This window comes from Bactrocera dorsalis, chromosome 5 (assembly GCF_023373825.1).
Source record: "Bactrocera dorsalis isolate Fly_Bdor chromosome 5, ASM2337382v1, whole genome shotgun sequence".
Lineage (NCBI taxonomy): Eukaryota > Metazoa > Arthropoda > Insecta > Diptera > Tephritidae > Bactrocera > Bactrocera dorsalis.
In genome coordinates, this window is record NC_064307.1 from 41405848 (window position 1) to 41419162 (window position 13315).

Sequence of the window (13315 nt, forward strand, 5' to 3'; positions counted from 1 at the left end):
AAAACAAACAAGCTTCGTAGAAATATTAAGCAAATATCATTATATTTGAACAGTGATGAATACAGGGGCTAAATGTTAGAGAAATTAATGAAATGTGTGCGCAATACTCAAGCGCCACTTAGATAACAACCAACTTGCAGTGAGACGAGTTCGTGCCCACAAGTTCATAGTGCAGCTTTGAGGTGCAATTTGCCACGTAAATTAGGTAATTATTTGTTTTTTTTTTTATTAAACAAACTTCGTCGCAATGCTTATTTGTTTATTGCAAACACTTTAAAGAGCGTGAAGAAACAACATGCCGATGAAATTCGTATTTAACGTAGAAGAAAATGACTCAACTAAGAAACAGGTGAATATCTCGCAATTCAAACTGACAGTTGAGGAAGTCGAAGGTGACACTTTCTCAAAAAAAGTTAATAAGTCAAGCAATTCTCTTAAAGTAAAAATTACACAAACATTACACAAATTTATTCAAATTGCTGTAAAAATATACATATGTACATGTGTATATATTGTTGTACATATTAATAAATTGAAGGTTTGTGGTCTTCAATTTTCTTCAAAAAGTGCTAGAATAAGCTCATCTTAGTATTTAAAAGACAAGAGATCGCCGTACTCATTACGTTGCTAATTTATATAAATATTTTATAAGGTCCCCATTATGTCCTTCTGAATGTTAAAAACTCGTACTGAATGTACGTTGTTCAGGATATTATACTCATCATCGTAAAAAAATATTGTGATGAAATATGCTATATCATCTCATGTGAGAGCATTGCTAGGAATAATCTGAATATACAACCTGCAAAAATGTAAATAAAATGAGTAAAACCTCTAATACAAAAAAGTACAGGAAGAACTTTCAAAACCTAATAGTTCTCAAGCGGGTCACTTGTGTATGCTATCCACTAATAAATGAAATATACAAATTATGAATTTTGAAACAGTTCTTTTTGTATAATTATATTTTAGCAACAATTAAAACCTAAATTATGCGGTTTGTCAATGAAAAGAACAAGAATGCCCGAAACATATTTTTTACTACACAGTCTGAGATATTTTCAAATACCTACACATTGCTAACTGAACAAATATTTTGATGTCAGAAAAATGATGACAAAACAACTGTCATTCATTTCGAGAATCAGTGTTCAGCGATGAGGCCCAATTCTGGCTCTTTGGGTATATAAACGACCAAAATTTGTTGCATTAAGAACGAAGTGCAACGTGAAGGTATTCAAGAGCTGCCATTTCATCCAGAAAACACAATGGTTTGGCGTGGTTTATAAGCCGGTGGAATCATCGGTCCATATTTCCTTAAAAATGATGCCGTTGAGAACGTAACCGTCGACGGCGACCGTTATCGCAGCATGACAACCGACTATTTGATGCCTTACACTGAAGCTCGTGATCTCGTCGACATTTGCTTTCAACAAGACGGTACCACTTCCCTCTCATAGCATCAATCAATGGATTCATTGAGAGATCAAGTCAGTGAGTAGATAATTTCACGGTTTGGGCCAGCCACCAAGATCATGTGATATCACACTGTTAGACTTTTGCCTGTGGGGTAATGTAAAGTCTAAAGATGCGGACAATTCCGTTTCGATTCACGCCTTGGAGCAAAAACATCATGAGTGTCATTCGCCAGTTACCAGTTGAATTGCTCGAATGAGTCATGCAAAATTGGACTCAACGAATAGGCCATCTGAGGCGTAGGCGGGACCAACATTTGAATCAGATAATCTTCAAAAAATAAATGGCAAAGAATGTTAAGTAGAGGTAGGAAACCTTGAAATTGATCACCTTTTACAAGAACTGTTGAAAAAAATAACTGATTTCAAAATTTTGTGCTCAAATTTCTATATGAAGGATGTTTTAGCATGTTTCATGGAGTTGTCTCACTTTTCACTGGCTCTTCAGAAACTACATATAAACATTCATATATGTTTCAATAAAATTCTCCTAACATAATCCGTAAGCTTTCTTAAAAAGGTACTCAAGATCCACGAAACTGAAAAGTTCAGGAATTGTGAAACGAGAAGAGAGTAGATGAAAGGTTAAGTTTAGTTAAAAATAGAAGAAAAGCTCCGAAGCTAAAATATTTTTCTCGGAAGCATTTTTTAGCATATCAAATCTTGTTTTTGATTTTGATCTTTTGGTTTATATGTTAGCTATGTGTTGTAGTGGACCGATCTAAACAATTTCTTCTGATATTTTAGCAATACTTTTTATAATAATATGTGCCAAATTTCGTGACAATACCTTGCAAATTAAAAAGGCTTTCCATACAAGCCCGTTATTGGTAAGTTGGTATGTCCTTCCAACGACTGAGCAACTTTTGAAAAAGACGAAAAAGGACGATGGTGAAATTTCAGATTGATATCTTAAAAAATGAGCGACTAGTTCGCATATATACAGACAGTTAAACGGACGCACAGACGAAAGGTCAGAGAGAGTTATTTAAATCGACTCCGCTCGTTAAGCTGATGATTTAGGTGTACACTTTATAGGGTCCCTGACGTTTTTTTTTTAGGTAATACAAACATCTTGACGAATGCTTTTTCAAATTCTATATTTACAGATCGACATAAAAGATGGCACACCCTAAATATCTTCACAAAATTTCATATAACACGGTTAATAAACCCAGCGAGCAAGGGGAAGTTGAAACTAAAAATGGTAGTGTTAAGGACTGCGCATTTGGTATGGGGTTAAAGTTACGATAAGAAGCAAAATATGATCGAAAATATATATGTTTATTATCTATATACTATACAACAGTCTTCATAATATAATTTTTATACCCTTAACAGGGTATATTAAGTTTGTCACGAAGTTTGTAACACCCAGAAGGAAGCGTCGGAGACCCTATAAAGTATAGTATATACTATGTAGTATATAAATGATCAGTATGTTGAGCAGAGTCGATTTTGCCATGTCCGTCTGTCTGTCCGTATGTCCGTCCGTCCGTCTGTCTGTATATATACGAACTACTCCCTCAGTTTCTAAGATATCGTTTTGAAATTTTGTAAACGTCATTTTCTCTTCCAGAAGCTGCTCATTTGTCGGAACTGCCGATATCAGACTACTATAACATATAGCTGCCATACACACTGAACGATCGGAATCAAGTTCTTGTATGGAAAACTTTCACATTTGCCAATATATCTTCACAAAAGTTGGCACAGGCTATTTTCTATCGTAACAAATTAATCTCCGAAGAAAGTGTGCAGATCGGTTAACTATAGCATATAGCTTCCATACAAACTGGACACTTAGTTACTAAAAGAAATGCACCTGTGAAGGGTATATTAGCTTCGGTGCAGCCGAAGTTAACGTTTTTTTTTTATCTATTTAAGTTATAAATAAGCCACCTAATCAAAATTCATAATTCGCCAAGGTGCGCATGCGTGTCGCGTGCGTCTCTTTCAATGGCTTTTCTTCACACTTGGCGTTAGAGCACGAAAGAGAATTCATTAAAACACAAACATTGTTGTAGGTTAGTGCTGCTGATTATTCATAACACCAACAAGTGGTAATTGTTGTTGTTGCAGCCATTTTCCCATTCAAGATTTTTAGCACGTTTCGGTAGCGTCGCAAAGCGCACATTAACACATAAAAGGCAAATGTGCCAACAACAATTAGCAGCGCGGCTAAAAAAAAGCGGCGTGGTAACGTTAGCAACACGTTGCTGGGAACATACTTATGTTGCGCAACATACACGCGCTTTTATGCTTTGTGGTTGTGCTTTTAGGCTGCTGTGGGCTGCTTTGAATTGCGGCGTGCGGCTTTTTGTTTTATTTTCGATTGTTGTAGCGCTTGAAATTGGCTTTTCTTCTGTCGTGAAGAGTGACGTTTCTTACACACACACACGCACATATATAAACAAGTGTGCACTCCAACGCATGGTGAATTTTGGGGCCATTGTCAATGCGTTTATTTTGTTTTTTTTTTATTGTTTTTTTTGTATTTTATATTTGGTTCGCATTTTTACGCGAAATTTTGTTTTGATTAAATTTTGCTAATCATTTATTTTGCCATTTCCATTGTGGTTATAGTCTCTTAATGCCTGTCACTGTTGTTGCCCTTGAATTGTCTGCAATTAGATTTGCGGCATTGTTGTTATTGTGGCGCATTATTCGCCACAGTCACCGCTCAATTACGGCAGAAAATTAGCGCCGCCATTCCCTATTACCCATCCATATTTATTTTTTCTTTAAAGATTTGCCTGCGTTTTTATTGTCGCTTTAATTGTATGTTTTTCCATTGACATCAGATTTTGCAAAGTTTTAGTGATTTTCGGCCGACAAGTGTAACTTAATTGTTGCCGCTAGGCATAGTTGTTGTGTTCTTCGTATTGCTAAAATCCCCAAAAGCGTCGTCTAGTGGTCGTAAAACATCGTTTTTTGTTGATTTTGTTTTCACTTGAATTGACTTTGGCCGAGTGAGGCCATCGGCGAGAAGATTGTATAGAAGTTAAAAGCAATTTCGTCCGATTTTTTTTTGTCAAAAAATGTTATTTTTGTATTTGTAGTGCCAAATGTTTTTTTGTGTTTGCTAGTTAATGATTTTTTGATGTCCACTAAATGTACTATCTCTGTCTGGATAGATAAACATTTTTATTTTTTCAAGCTGAGTAGTTCTTAACTAATTAAGCTGACCTAACACACATTTATTCGGCGAAATCGTTGAACTTTGGATTGCACTTGTTGTTAGAAAAGATTTGTGTTGACTCATTTTGAGAATTTGGACTTACAAAGTCTTCAACGTATTGGAAAAATAAATAAAAATGATAGTAATGAAAACGATTTTGAAAATAATGCGTAGTTCAAATATATTCATTAAGCGTTTAGTTTTCTTCATAGTTAGAAGAGGGATGAAATCCAATTCATCGAGCGATTGACCATAGAAGGTAGTTGGTATCCATTTCTTATAAATCCTTAACTAGTCTTTAATGTAAATACTCAGTTACTTGCAAGGACTTTCAAAGAAGTTAACATTACTGCAAATTACCTCAGAGTTTTTTGGAACTCCATCGAAATAAGTCTAGCAAAATATGGGGAAATAATATTTTCTGGTCATACTACTGTGATAAAATTCAAAGGTCCATTTCAGAACCTCAAATCAAAACCTTCTTCGATTTAGCTTTTTTATCCTCAAGTGTTAAAAAGTCGAGATATTTAGTTGAATGGTCATTTGGGTACTTAGCCAAAAAATATTTTGTGAAAGGAAGGTTTCCTAAAGATTAAATCTAAAGGGGAGTAGTCATCTTTGGACCTAGTAACTGAATTCCATCTGGTATAGCAAGGACCAAAACTGGTTTTTACGTGGCTTATTGGCCTACCAGGTTACCCTAACCTAAAATAACTATCTAAAATGGATTTAAGATATGACTGTTCCAAGCCCAAGCGTAATCGGATTGGACCGGTATTTCTAAAAGGCCAAAATTATTGAATATTTTTGGTCACTGTAGTAATAAAAACTGTAGCCTTCAAATTTAGCAGTGATCCGTAGTGAAACTCATCAATTGCTGCGACAGAACGAGTTGTAGTTATTTTGTGGCCAAATTGATCACAACGAACCAAAAAATTGATTCGATCGAGTAAAATTTAGTACAGTGCGGATTATGACGAGTATAGGACATTAACTGCCTGGTTTCATATTCAAACAGAGGGAGTTTTCTTAGACGTATGGTTTTCACGAAGATATGGTTAAATTATTGAAAAATAGTTTGGCTTCATTGTAAAGATAACGATTTGCTTTTATGTTTCAAAAATTATTTTGGGCAACACTTATTGGGGAATTATGTCTGAAACAACGCGCTAAATGTCCTCTCCCCCACGATCTTGGGCCCACAGCACAGGCCCACGATGTGAGATAATACATACGCCTACCAAAAATTTCTTAAAACCAAAGATCTGTATGTAACAATTTGGGCCATCTAACGTTTTAAATTTGAATTATCTATGTATATTTCGACATTGGATACGTCAAATACCATTGAAAAATGACAGATATTCAGTAAAAAGTCTAAAATTTACGAAACGGGTCGCTATTCACTATTCTGCAGTTCGCAGATTGGGCAGAAGATCGATTGACCAAGGATGGTCAATTTTACCGAAAAATCACCTTTTCGGACGAGGCTCATTTCCACATCGATGGTGACGTTAACAAGCAGTATTGTCTCATTTGAGGCACAGAAAACCCGCAAGTAATCGTCGAGAGCCAATGGGAGTCTGGTGGAATCATCAGCCCATTTTTCTTCGAAAATGAAGAAGGAACCATAACCATCAATGGTGAGTAATATCGCGCAATGTTAACCGAATTTTTCTTCAAGAAAACTGAAGAGGAAGACTTGGACAACATTTGGTTCCAGCAGGACGGCGCTACGTGCCATACATCAAACGCTACACTCAATCTTTTACGCCCTATCTTCGAAATTTAAAATTTTTTATGGCCCACCTTATACATTGAACCAAAACTGAGCTTCATCATTCATCAACTTTTTGGACCCTTTCATGATTAACAAACTTTGTTCTGAAGGGCGTCTGGGAATTATGAAACCAAGGTGAGTAAAAAACAAGTTATAGCTGTCCCAAAGACAAAGACCGAAAAAATGAATCCCTAATTGAAAATCTCACATCTAAAAAAGTACCCGTCAACCGTTCCATGAATGACAGAGAAAGAATCCTATTCAATCTTCCAAATGATAATTTGTTGAAATAAAGAAAAGTGAAAATTATTTCAGTCAACAAAAAAGGGTCGCTGTGATAAATATATAGTTCGGCTTTACTGGTTGTCTTTAAAGCAATAGACAGACAACAGAAAAGCGCAGAACAGAAAGTCTCTTATATCCAATCAAATAAGAATGACTTTTAAGCTCAATATGATCTTTCATTTCACATAGTAAATAATTATTGAATGTTCTTATATTTTATATTGGAATCGAAGGAAGTGCAATCTTATATTCTTTATAAAATCAAATACAAGAATCAGCTGGAGAGTAAACCTTGATAGTTTCAATAATAATAGGCAAAATATATGCATGTGCATGACTTCGACAACTGACAACTCATACTCACCTCTTCCACTTTCTTATCGACCATGTTGGGAAACAGGAACCAGCCGCAATAGGCGCCCAGCGCAGCTATCAGCAAACCCAACAAGCTGACGAACAATGACCAATGAAACATCTTCGTTGAATACCAAGGTATCGAGCCGGGGAAGAGACTCTTGGCGATTTTTGCTGTAGTCATGAGGAAGCAGCAGGGATAACAGAATGGCGAAACGTTACTAAAGTTGCCCGACTTAGAATGTCACCAAATAATTTACACAAACACAAAAACACAGATGCGAGTTAACTACGTGAATTACGTTTGCACTACGAGTACCATATGTATATGTATGTATGTATGTAGATATGTAGACACAAATACTAAGATGAAACAGAGAAGACGATTTTATAGAATGCTAGTAAAATGAGGAGGAAGCAGTTTTGTAGAAAGAATGAAGATTGCAAACGCGCTTTTATGGATTTGCTTTTCTTTATGATTCAGTTATTAAACAGTTTCTATATGCTTGTCTGATTTGGCAATTTCTGGAAGGCACTTTATTTTTTAGCGCAAATCTTCGTGGTAATTCAAACACCGTTAAAACACTTGTAATTGCGGAATTTCGTACTCATTTCACGGTTGCAAATACACAAATAAATTTCATAGTTTTTGTTGGCTTTTATGTATGAATGTATGTACGTATGTATGTGTGCATGAATAGAAAAGGTGTAAAGTGGAAGACTTGGCGAAAAGGTAAATAAATGACTGACTTAAACAGATGTGCTTCTCGGCGATGACAAAGAGGTGGCAGACAAACAGAGTAGATAATAAAAATATGAAAACCAAAATAAATAAAAGAAAACTGATAATAACATAAAACATAATGGAAAAGGGAGAAGTAGTAAAACTGTGAAAAAGTCACTATGAAACTAGTTTTTGTAAAGAGAAACAAATGTTTTTTGAGAGGAAAGTCTCTGCACATGAATCTTGCAGTCATAGAGTGAACGACGGATATAGCTTTGAATGCACTTTTGAGATCGGAAGATTTGAGCAACTTTACTATCAACAGACTTATCAATCGTAAGAAAAAAGCCGAGATAATGTTAGAGTTTTCGAAGAAATAAGAGAAGTCCCCATCGCCTAAGTTGATCCCAAACATGTTTGGAATCAAACACGGTACTTTTTCCATTCTGTGAAGAAAATATAACAGTCAGAGCTGAGTGTACACCAAGACTGCGGCGTTAATATATCGACGATACAAAATACAGCTTGTGCAAGAACTGAAGCTGCTCAACCTTAATATGGGACATCGCTTCGCTCTATGGGTTCTTGAAAAATTGCAAGAAGATCGGACATTTTCGAGCTAAATTTTGTTCAGCGATGAAGCCCATTTCTCGTTCAGTGGGTATGTAAACAAGGAAACGTGCGGAATTCGGGATGAAGAGTAACCTGAAGAGATTCAAAAACTGTCACTTCATGCAGGAAAAACAAGAGTTTGTTGTGGTTTTTGGGCTGGTGGAATCACCGGTCCATATGTTTCCAAAAATGATGGCGATGCGAACGTAATCGTCAATGACGACCGTTATTGCGCCATGATAACCGACTATTTGCTGCCTGAAATTGAAGCTCCTGGTCTCGGCGACATTTGGTTTTAACAAGACGGCGTTACTTCCCACGCATCGCATCAATGGATTTATTGAGAAATCACTTTGGTGAGCAGATAATTTCACGTTTTGCGCCGATCGATTCGACACCAAGATCGTGTGATATCACTTCGTTGGCTTTTTTTCTGAAGGGATATGTATAATCTAAAGTCTATGTGGACAATCCCGCTCCGATTCAGACCTTGGAGCAAAACACAATGCGTGTCATTTGCCAGTTACAAGTGGATATGCTCGAACAACTCATCGAAAATCGGACTCAACAGATGGACCATCTGAGACGTAGCCGCGACCATCTTTTGAAAGAGATAATCTTCAAAAAATAAATGGCAAAAAATGTTCTTTCGAATGATAATAAACATTCCCCATTAACTTTGAAGTTTCTGTGTTTTTTCGAGTACCGGTCACACAGCCCCGGCTTCTAATTTGTATCACTTCCGATAAGTAAATGTAGTTTTGAGACATATTTGGGTACGTTCCTCTCATTGAGGAACACATTGGAGTTAGGCTGACTCTCCTCAAGCCAAAATTGGATTATACACCACAAAGGTGGCCTAGGATTAGTTACAGTTTAGCCAACAATTGTAGCAAGGCTTTAAGCTCACTGGAGGGTCAACTCTAATTTCCCATAATATAGGCTCCTAGTCAGAGGAATGTTTTGTGCATCAAACGGCAGACAAGTTGGCCAATTAGGTGTCGGTTTGGCTTCAAAATTGGAAATTGGCAGGCAATAAATAAACCGCGTGATCGTCTTCAAACTTCACCATGACCGAAAATACCATTTTAGAAATTAATTTAAAAATATTATTGCACATCGCATCTTTATGAATATCTGTGCGCGTCGCTTTTGGGTTTTTAGGGGTCACTTCGATGATGACTTCATTTCGATTTAATTTTATTTCCTTTGCTAACAGTTAGTAATAGTTCAGATAAGTGTTTACTAGCAACACTACTGTGGTGAATGACAATTTGTTTTGGCTTCATGTTTACACTCGTGAGGATCACTTGAACCTAAGTATACCGTTCATCACTGTATGCTTTGCTTACGGTTGTTTGCACTTGTATTGAGAGGTGCAACGGTTGCAACATCTAACCGCTGTACAAATATCCGGCGTAACTGCGTTGGTGATAGTTGTTGCAGTTCTCGTGTTTGTTGTTGACGCACTGAAAAGCGTTTTGTATGCGCACCGTTATAGCCAGCTAGTTGCATGCTTCAAATGAAACTAAAAGCATACGAAATTGGAAGTGAACTTGTACCGAATTCGTGGTCACAATGCCCACATGCCGTTATACAAGATATTTATCAAAACAACTAGTTGTGCGGCGTGAGCGCAATGCCTGACCACAGCGCATATTCACCGGACCAACGGTCATTTTCATCCATATGGGCACGTACATCAAGGGTTAGCTATCTGATTGTGTTCCCGGATAGATGATTGCCGTCAGGAAAATAATTTGCTGTAACAAATGCATGTGGTATGCAACAATTATGGTTCGATAAAATCGCTCATCATCGTTACTTACTTTCGTGGCTCTTTAATTTGCGTTTATTTTGTTGTTGTCATGACTTATTCGATTTTATGCCACGGCACTTGTTGTGTTGCGACTGACATTGCATGAGCCATTGCTGATTGATTGCATGCGATTTGTGTAGGGCGCATATGTCGGACAACAACAACAACAACGTAAATGGAAAGTGCGAACGTGATGTACATACATAAAGTAATGCATATTGTGGGTGTAGTTATGCGATGCTTTTACGTATTTGTAGTAGGCTTATGAGTACAGCTTGACAGACCTGCCGGTACAGCTTTTGATGTACTTGTGCGCAATTCATAGGCAATTGGTATATTTTGTGGGGTCTTCGGAATATAAAGGGTGCTGTTTGTGAGTTTCACTTTTTTTACTTTTTATGAATATGGAAGGTATAGAACACCGTTTAAGAGCAATAATAGCCTCTATTATTTATTTTTATGAATTTTAAGGATACAGAGTGCGGTATGTGGGCAATAAGAATATATACTACAGTTTGTATAAAATCCTTACAGACAAATATAATGTTTTAGAGCTCTCGGAACATTTTACTAGGATTTTAAAAAATACAGGGTGCCTTTTATAAGCAAATAATCTACTCGTACTATTTCTGGTAAATCTATGAAGAACAAAGTTGCATGTTATAAGCAATTAGAGCTGTCGAAACATTTTCCGAGAAATTTGAAAAATACAGGGTGACATTTTTTCAGTAATAAGCGCTTTTGTTGCAGATTGTGATGTAACTGGCGACATCAGTGAGACATTTCATAAGAATTTGAAAGCGTTGGTAGAGTTTGTTAAGAATTTTGAAGATACAGGGTGCCATTTATACAAACGAGAACTGCTGGTATTATTTTTATACAAAATAAAAAACCAGTATTTTATAAGCAAGTGTACATATTTGGAGAATACTACAAATTCGAACTTTTTAATATACCAAAAGAGACAAAAAAGCATTTGTTAAGCAGATTATTAAAAGGTGCTGGTACAGTTTATGATTTATTTGGAATATACAGGGTGCCGTTTATAGAAACGAGAACTGCTCGTGCAGTTTGTGATAACATACAACAAAAGTGAACAGAAACACTTTTTATAAGCAATAAGAGTGTTTAGAGCAGTTTCTGATGTTCTTCGAAAATACAGAGTGTCGGAGGCCAAGGATCAACAGGGATAATTCTATAAAAAATAGTTGCTGGCTTCATTTTATGTTGTATTAGGCATGCACAGGGCGAGGTCAGTAAGTAGTACAAGCTAGTTGTAAAATTTAAGTTGTTTTTGGGAGAATGTAGGGTACTGCTTGTTAGTTAGTTGGGACTCTGGAAAAACTTCTCATATGTAAGAGGAGACAAACGTAGTATTTTAAAAGAAACAAGATCTACTGATACAATTTATGATATATTTCTAATATACAGGATGCCGAGTGCAATGTCTAATAACTACTTTTTAGTTTATTATGAATCTGCGAGCACAAGGAACGCAATTTATAAGAGAAAGTTCACCTCAACACGCTTATAATTTATATCCAAAATTTTTTGGACTAATTGAAGGCCTCAGATAAGTTTTTTCTGTTCAAATGTACACTCAAAGGGCTTGAAAATACTGTCCTAGACACGATCGCTCTAAAAAATAAGAGATTTTTGTATCTTGAGGCCATAATCGTTGTCAAATAGCGATATGGAAATTTCGAGCTCCAAATGTCAATCACTAGAGCTTGCCAAAACTAGTCTAGATCAGTGAAGAATCGACAGAAAAGCAAATAAATGGATACACTTAACACTTTACGCACAATAAAAGAGATGCTTTGTTGTCGGCTGTTAAAAGGGTTTCTTTGCATGCATATGTTTTTTTGCCACACCACACACAAGTGTCTCGAAATTACCACTTTGGGAATAACTTTAGCAACTTTTTGTACTGTTTTGCTGCATTTTTGTATTTCATTTTTTGATACTTTTTTATACTTTTTGTTTTTTTTTCTGTTTTGTTATTTTTCGTTTTTTCTTGTTACACTAATTAACCTTCTTTTGTGATTTTATGTATTTTCAAGCAATTTATGTGTGTATGTATGTAGACACAACCGCACCACTCAACTAGCATTGCATACCGTTTAGCGTTTCTTTTACGCGTAAATATAATCGTGTGTGTATGTGCACCACTTCGACACTTTGAGACTCAATTTCCACGTCTTCTTCCACATTCAACACTTTATTAACATCTCATTTGTGTGTGCGACTAGAGTTGAGCTTCAATTAAAACTAAAACTGCCAAACTAAAAAATCTCCAAGCCAAGCTGAACTGATTTGAACAACGACGCCACTTGACGCCAGCAGCGCAGTCGCTGCATTAAGGCAATGTCAAAAACAGCTATGTATGTATGTGTGTGTATACACAGTAGTAATAATATCGAATAGTAAGAGAAAAATAGCGCACAATAAATAAATATAGCTGACACACACACACATACACACATACACACATACCTTCATAATTGTTGTAAGTGCCTAAAACAACAACAATAATGCAAACAATCAAATCACAAGTGCACACACACATGTATATATTGTAGCTGCAATCGCGCAGATCTTTACACATACAAGTACAAACACAAACATATATACACACATTCACAGAAACATACATACAAACAAAAAATTACTTTGCAGCGCCCCTTGTACCTGTGCTGTGGCGGGCGCCTCTATTTTAGTTTTTGTTGTGCGCATTTCAACTCTTTTTGGCGTCCTAAAGGTTGTCACAACCACAACTGCGCACAAATACACACACACACACATTATGCAAAAATACTTTTCAAATGCAGTGACAGACGTCATCGCATTTGTTTGCCGGTGCTTGCTGGCTTTGGCACCGCACTCACTCTCTTCGGTCGCTCTCGAATTTTCGCTTTTGCCATTTTTGATCAGCTTCTTGCAGTCTTTTGCATACCAAAGTTTACCACTGTTTGCGTTGTCTTGTTGTTGTTGTTGATCGTTTGATGTCTTCGTTTCGCTTCATTTGTTTTTACAACGCGTCCATGTTGTTGTTGTTGGCTGCTTTTGGCCTTTTTGACAATTG

General features: G+C 36.4%; 1 protein-coding gene across 7 annotated transcripts in view; it reads right to left on the reverse strand.

The window, feature by feature from the left end:
* The window catches only part of LOC105229030 (sensory neuron membrane protein 2), a 62531-nt gene extending 50031 nt beyond the window's left edge, over positions 1-12500 (reverse strand). For 3 of the 7 annotated variants that reach the window (XM_049457342.1, XM_049457339.1, XM_049457340.1), the window contains exons 1-2: positions 9764-9939; positions 7086-7249 (exon numbers count right to left, since the gene is read on the reverse strand). In XM_049457342.1, the coding sequence (XP_049313299.1) occupies positions 7086-7249; positions 9764-9926 (327 nt within the window). In that variant the 5' untranslated portion in view covers positions 9927-9939. Of the gene's footprint in view, positions 1-7085; positions 7439-9763; positions 9940-12128; positions 12226-12350 lie in introns of those variants that run through there. The other 4 variants (XM_049457341.1, XM_049457343.1, XM_049457344.1 and 1 more) reach the window with 3 other exon arrangements.
* Between the last annotated feature and the right edge of the window lie 815 nt (positions 12501-13315).